The sequence below is a fragment of the Lucilia sericata genome, unplaced genomic scaffold (genome assembly GCF_015586225.1).
Source record: "Lucilia sericata isolate MDLA Ls3-8-SP2 unplaced genomic scaffold, ASM1558622v1 Contig001183F_arrow, whole genome shotgun sequence".
In the NCBI taxonomy this organism is placed as follows: Eukaryota; Metazoa; Arthropoda; class Insecta; order Diptera; family Calliphoridae; genus Lucilia; species Lucilia sericata.
In genome coordinates this window covers 124,343-131,843 of record NW_023995150.1, presented here as the reverse complement: position 1 = coordinate 131,843, position 7,501 = coordinate 124,343, and the positions used below count along the sequence as shown (strand labels likewise).

General features: G+C 22.0%; 1 protein-coding gene across 1 annotated transcript; it reads right to left on the bottom strand.

Annotated features, from left to right (window-relative positions):
* Positions 1 to 278: 278 nt before the first annotated feature.
* On the bottom strand, positions 279 to 5,582 carry LOC119610418 (ras-related protein Rab-26-like; the record flags this gene model as incomplete). The annotated part of the gene is made up of 2 exons (XM_037965602.1): positions 4,952 to 5,582; positions 279 to 389 (listed from the first exon to the last, which is right to left on the bottom strand). Coding segments are annotated over exons 1-2 (489 nt in total), but the record flags the coding sequence as incomplete, so codon positions are not given.
* Between the last annotated feature and the right edge of the window lie 1,919 nt (positions 5,583 to 7,501).

Here is a 7,501-nt window from a genome sequence, read left to right as displayed (position 1 = left end):
ACTAATATAAAAAAAGGCGCCAAAATGTCTAGAAAAAACAAGAAGCCACAAGTTTCTGGAAAAAAAGGAAAATTTATCGAAACAACTTTATCATAAAATTTTTGCTAACAACAACAATGTTCTATTGATGACAATGTTTACAAAAGTATTAATCACTAAAAATGTTGCTAAACATTTCTTTATAACATAAATGCGTATTTATTCTTTTAGCAGCAGAGCAGAGTTAATTTTACATTTCCTTTTATGTTTTCATTTTTAACTTCTTTTTTTAAACTTACCGTTAATGCTATGCCCACTGTAGCAGAAAATGAACCCAAACGAAATTCTCCTGTATTGTATTTAACCAGAAATGAAGTTTTACCAACTCCAGAATCTCCCAGCAATATAGTCTAAAAATAGTTGTTAAGAATGAAAACTTTATATTATTTATTTGCTAACATATTTATTAATGGGGATGGGATATTAAAGTTAATTTATATTTTATAATCTTAACTACAACGGGATTTATTAAGTTTTAAGCGAATGGTTGTTAAAGCAACAGCAGGAGGTCTATAAGTTAAAAAAGGGGGATGAAGATGCAAGAGGAAAATAAATAAAGTTGTTAAATTTTTGTGGTTATATGAAAGTATTTACTTGTACTGGGATGTTTTGCACTATGGGCAAAAACAATCCATTTTTCAATTAAAATTTTCCTTAAATTTTCTTATTATAGAAAATTTTCTATTTTTTAGAAAATTTTCGATAAATTTTTATAGAAATAAATTTCTTTTTTTATAGAAAATTATCAATAAATTTTCTTTTTATAGAAAATTTTCGATAAATTTTCTTTTTATAGAACATTTTCGATAAATTTCCTTTTTATAGAGAATTTTCGATAAATTTTCTTTTTATAGAGAATTTCGTTGAATTTTCTTTTTATAGAGTATTTTTGTTGAGTTTTCTTTTATAGAAAATTTTCGATAAATTTTCTTTTCATAGAAAAATTTCGATAAATTTTCTATTTATAGAAAATTTCGATAAATTTTCTTTTTATAGAAATTTCGATAAATTTTCTTCTTATAGAAAATTGATTAATTATAAATTTTCTTTTATAGAAAATTTTCGTAAAATTTTTTTTATAGAAAATGTTCGTTTTCTTTTTATAGAAAATGTTCGTTAAATTTTCTTTTATAGGAAATTTTCGATAAATTTCTTTTTATAGGAAATTTTCGATAAATTTTCTTTTTATAGGAAATTTTCGATAAATTTTCTTTTTATAGGAAATTTTCGATAAATTTTCTTTTTATAGGAAATTTTCGATAAATTTTCTTTTATAGGAAATTTTCGATAAATTTCTTTTTATAGGAAATTTTCGTTAAATTTTTTTTATAGAAAATTTTCGTTAAATTTTCTTTTTATAGAAAATTTTCGTTAAGTTTTTCTTTTATAGAAAATTTTCGTTAAGTTTTCTTTTTATAGAAAATTTCGTTAAATTTTCTTTTTATAGAAAATTTTCGTTAAGTTTCTTTTTATAGAAAATTTTCGTTAAGTTTTCTTTTTATAGAAAATTTTCGTTAAGTTTTTCTTTTTATAGAAAATTTTCGTTAAATTTCTTTTTATTAAGAAAAATTTCGTAAATTTTCTTTTATAGACATTTCGTTAAATTTTCTTTTATAGAAAATTTTCGTTAAATTTTCTTTTTATAGAAATTTTCGTTAAATTTCTTTTTATAGAAAATTTCGTTAAATTTTCTTTTATAGAAAATTTTCGTTAAATTTTCTTTTTTATAGAAAATTTCGTTAAATTTTCTTTTATAGAAAAATTTTCGTTAAATTTTCTTTTTATAGAAAATTTCGTTAAATTTTTTCTTTTATACAAAATTTTCGTTACATTTTCTTTTTATAGAAAATTTTCGTTAAATTTCTTTTATAGAAAATTTTCAATAAATTTCTTTTATAGAAAATTTTCAATAAATTTTCTTTTTATAGGAAATTTTCGATAAATTTTCTTTTATAGGAAATTTTCGATAAATTTTCTTTTTATAGGAAATTTTCGTTAAATTTTTTTTATAGAAAATTTTCGTTAATTTTCTTTTATAGAAAATTTTCGTTAAATTTTCTTTTTATAGAAAATTTTCGTTAAATTTTTTTTTTATAGAAAATTTTCGTTAAATTTTTTTTTTTTATAGAAAATTTTCGTTAAATTTTCTTTTTATAGAAAATTTTCGTTAAATTTTCTTTTTATATAGAAAATTTTCAATAAATTTTCTTTTTATATAGAAAATTTTCAATAAATTTTCTTTTTATATAGAAAATTTTCAATAAATTTTCTCTTTATATAGACAATTTTCAATAAATTTTCTTTTTATATAGAAAATTTTCGATAAATTTTTTTTTTTTATATAGAAAATTTTCGATAAATTTTCTTTTTATATAGAAAATTTTCGATAAATTTTCTTTTATATAGAAAATTTTCGATAAATTTTCTTTTTATAAATTTTCTTTTTATAGGAAATTTTCGATAAATTTTCTTTTTATAGGAAATTTTCGATAAATTTTCTTTTTATAGGAAATTTTCGATAAATTTAAATTTTTGATAAATTTTCTTTTTATATAGAAAATTTTCGATAAATTTTCTTTTTATATAGAAAATTTTCGATAAATTTTCTTTTTATATAGAAAATTTTCGATAAATTTTCTTTTTATATAGAAAATTTTCGATAATTTTCTTTTATATAGAAAATTTTCGATAAATTTTCTTTTATATAGAAAATTTTCGATAAATTTTCTTTTATATAGAAAATTTTGAATAAATTTTCTTTTATATGGAAAATTTTGAATAAATTTTCTTTTTATATAGAAAATTTTGAATAAATTTTCTTTTTATATAGAAAATTTTCGATAATTTTTCTTTTTATATAGAAAATTTTCGATAATTTTTCTTTTATATAGAAAATTTTCGATAAATTTTCTTTTGTATAGAAAATTTTCGATAAATTTTCTTTTTGTATAGAAAATTTTCGATAAATTTTCTTTTTGTATAGAAAATTTTCGATAAATTTTCTTTTTGTATAGAAATTTTCGATAATTTTTCTTTTTGTATAGAAAATTTTCGATAAATTTTCTCTTTGTATAGAAAATTTCGATAATTTTTCTTTTTGTATAGAAAATTTTCGATAAATTTTCTTTTTATATAGAAAATTTTCGATAAATTTTCTTTTTATATAGAAATTTTCGATAAATTTTCTTTTTATATAGAAAATTTTCGATAAATTTTCTTTTTATATAGAAAATTTTCGATAAATTTTCTTTTATATAGAAAATTTTCGATAAATTTTCTTTTTGTATAGAAAATTTTCGATAAATTTTCTTTTTGTATAGAAAATTTTCGATAAATTTTCTTTTGTATAAAAAATTTTCGATAAATTTTCTTTTTGTATAGAAAATTTTCGATAAATTTTCATTTTGTATAGAAAATTTTCGATAAATTTTATTTTTATATAGAAAATTTTCGATAAATTTTCTTTTATATAGAAAAATTTCGATAAATTTCCTTTTATATAGAAAATTTTTGATAAATTTTCTTTATATATAGAAAATTTCGATAAATTTTCTTTTTACATAGAAAATTTTCTATAATTTCTTTTATATAGAAAATTTTCGATAAATTTTCTTTTTATATAGAAAATTTTCGATAAATTTTCTTTTTGTATAGAAAATTTCGATAAATTTTCTTTTTGTATAGAAAATTTTCGATAAATTTTCTTTTGTATAGAAAATTTCGATAAATTTTCTTTTTGTATAGAAAATTTTCGATAAATTTCTTTTTGTATAGAAAATTTTCGATAAATTTTCTTTTTGTATAGAAAATTTCGATAAATTTCTTTTTGTATAGAAAATTTTCGATAAATTTTCTTTTTGTATAGAAAATTTTCGATAAATTTTCTTTTTGTATAGAAAATTTTCGATAAATTTTCTTTTTGTATAGAAAATTTTCGATAAATTTTCTTTTTGTATAGAAAATTTTCGATAAATTTCTTTTTGTATAGAAATTTTCGATAAATTTTCTTATTTTTGTATAGAAATTATCGATAAATTTTCTTTTTATATAGAAAATTTTCGATAAATTTTCTTTTATATAGAAAATTTTCGATAAATTTTCTTTTTGTATAGAAAATTGTCGATAAATTTTCTTTTTGTATAGAATATTTCGATAAATTTTCTTTTTGTATAGAAAATTTTCGATAAATTTTCTTTTTGTATAGAATATTTTCGATAAATTTTCTTTTTGTATAGAAAATTTTCGATAAATTTTCTTTTTGTATAGAAAATTTTCGATAAATTTTCTTTTGTATAGAAAATTTCGATAAATTTCTTTTTGTATAGAAAAATTTTCGATAAATTTTCTTTTTGTATAGAAAATTTTCGATAAATTTTCTTTTTGTATAGAAAATTTTCCGATAAATTTTCTTTTTATATAGAAAATTTTTGATAAATTTTCTTTTATATAGAAATTTTTCGATAAATTCCTTTTAATATAGAAAATTTTCGATAAATTTCATTTATATAGAAAATTTTCGATAAATTTGCTTTTATATAGAAAAATTTCGATAAATTTTCTTTTTATATACAAAATTTTCGATAATTTTTCTTTTAATTTTAATATAGAAAATTTTCAATAAATTATCTTTTTATATAGAAGATTTTCAATAAATTTTGTATAGAAAATTTTCGATAAATTTTCTTTTTATAGGAAATTTTCGATAAATTTTATTTTTATAGGATATTTTCGATAAATTTTCTTCTTATATAAAAATTTCGTAAATTTTCTTTTGATCTAAAATTTTGGTTGAATTTTCTTTTTATAAGGAATTTTTGTTTATTTTTTTTTTTGATAAATCTTCTTTTTTCACTAAATTTTCGTTGAATTTTTTTATTATATTTTTTAATAAATTCTTCAAATTCCAACTTACCTTATGATTAACCGTATCATCGAATGGTGGTAAATGTTGATGCGTCAAATGTGATGGCATGCCCACCTCATCGTAATGATAGGAACGCCAACCATCATCATAATCATCTATTGTATAGCCAGCATCCTCTAAGGCATACATTTGTAAAGCTTCACGCGGTGGCCTATAGCCCGGATAGCCGCTGGGCGTTTGTGAACGACAATATTCCGATGATGCCAAAGCTCCATCGCCATAATAACCCGACCCCCTTGTTAAACTATACTCCGTATTGGCATAATCTTTACGACGCCTGGACTCCTCTACACGTCGCTGTGTAGTTTCGGGGTCCTCAAAGACATCATCACTCATACTGCTGGCATCGTCGGGAATTTGTGACATTTGTTATTATTTTTGTTTTATTTTTACTTATTGCAATTTTAAGTTGATTGTTTTAAAGTTAAAGTTAATAAGTAATTAAATTAGTATAGTTGTTGTTTTGCAGTAGATATGTTAATTATAAGTTTAAGTTTATTTTTATTAAGATTGTTTTAAAGTTTTGGAAGGGGTGGGAAATATGTTTAGAGTTTTTAATTTAACAGTTTATTTTTTATACAATTAAAGCTCTATAAGCATTAAGGTACTAAATAATATGTTTGCTATAATGTTTCTTAGCATTCAAAGCTATTTTGCAGCTTTTTAAGTTTATGTTTTAATAAAGCTTTTTTCACAATTTTAGCCTAGTAAGCATCCTTTTTGTTATTGGTCCTTTTTAACGTTATTTTTTTAGGTTCGTAAGAGCTTTTTTGGTGGTGTTGTGTGTTTGCTAAAAATTAAATCGTTTAAAGTTAAGCTTTTAAATTAGCTTAAAAGCTTTTTAAGAGTTGCCAAATTATTTCAAATTATAAATGGAAATCTCTAAAATAGAGACAAATTTTAAACAGTATGAAATACTATAGACTTGTGTAAAACCAAGGCAAAAGATTAGTCTATTCCATAAACAAGAGCATACAGTTGTAAATAGTAATATCAATAGACTAATCAATACTAGTCCATTGACTGGCCCAAAAACTAGTCAATAGAACAGTCCAAATATTGGACAATAGATTATACATAGGTAGTCAATTAATAGACTAGTCACTAGTCCATTGACCTGTCAAACAACTATCCAATAGAGTAGTGAATAGACTAGTTCATAGCCTAGTCCATATAATAGTCATTAAACTAGTTCATAGCCTAATCCATAGACTAGTAATAGACTAATCCAATAGAGTAGTTCATAGCCAGTTCATAGCCTAGTCCATATAATAGTCAATAAACTAGTTCATAGCCTAATCCATAGACTAGTAAATAGACTAATTCATAGGCTAGTCAATTTACTAGTCCAAGGACTAATGAATTTAATAGTCTATAGACTAGTCCATAAATTGGTCAATAGCCTATAGCTCGTCCACAGACCAATCAGTAGACTTACCTATATAGTAGTCATTAATGTAGTCCACAAACCAATCAAAAAACTAGTCCATAACCTATTCCATAGACTAGTTCAAAGACTAGTATATTGATTGGTGCATAGACCAATCCATAGACTTACCTATATAGTAGTCATTGATCTAAACCAGTCAAAAAACTAGTCCATAGACTGACTAGTCAATAAAATAATCCAAAACTCGTCAATAGACAAATCCATAAACAAGTCAGTAGACCGGTCAATAGACAAGAGGGATCAATAAACTAGGCAATACACTATCCCATAAACTAGTCAATAGATTTGTATATAGACTTGTTCATATAGTAATCAATAACCTAGCACATACACTACTCCAAATATTACTCCATAGGCTAATTCAAAGACTAGGCTATAGGCTAGACTAGCCCATAGACTAGACAATAAACTATCCATAGAATAGTCAATAGTCTAGGTTAAAAACTTGTCAATGGAATAGTCCATAAAACTAGTCAATAGACAAGACCATGGAGTGATCAATAGAAATAATAATATAATAATAATAATAATAATAATAATAATAATAATAATAATAATAATAATAATAATAATAATAATAATAATAATAATAATAATAATAATAATAATAATAATAATAATAGACTAGCCCATATACTTATCCATAGACTAGTTCATAAAGTTGTCAATGGAATAAGCCATAAAGTAGTCCATAGGCTAATCAACAGACTAGACCATGAAGTGATCAATAGACCAGTCCTTATACTGTCCCATACACTAGTCAATAGTCTTGTACAGAGACTAGTCAATAGACTTGTCCATAGACTAGTTAACAGACTAGTTAGTCCATTGACCAGTCAATAGGCTAGTCCATAGACCCAGTTAAAATACAAGTACATAAAGTAGTCAATGGACTAGTCAAGAGCCTAGACCAGTAGATCAATAAACTAACTATTCACTGGACTAGTACATAGACTAGTTCATAGATTAATCAGCAGACTAGTCCAAAGACTTTTCAATCGGCTGGTCAATAAGCTAGCCTAGACTGTAGGCTAAAGCCATTAAAACTAACCGATAGACTAGTCCATACATTGGTCAATGATTAGTTC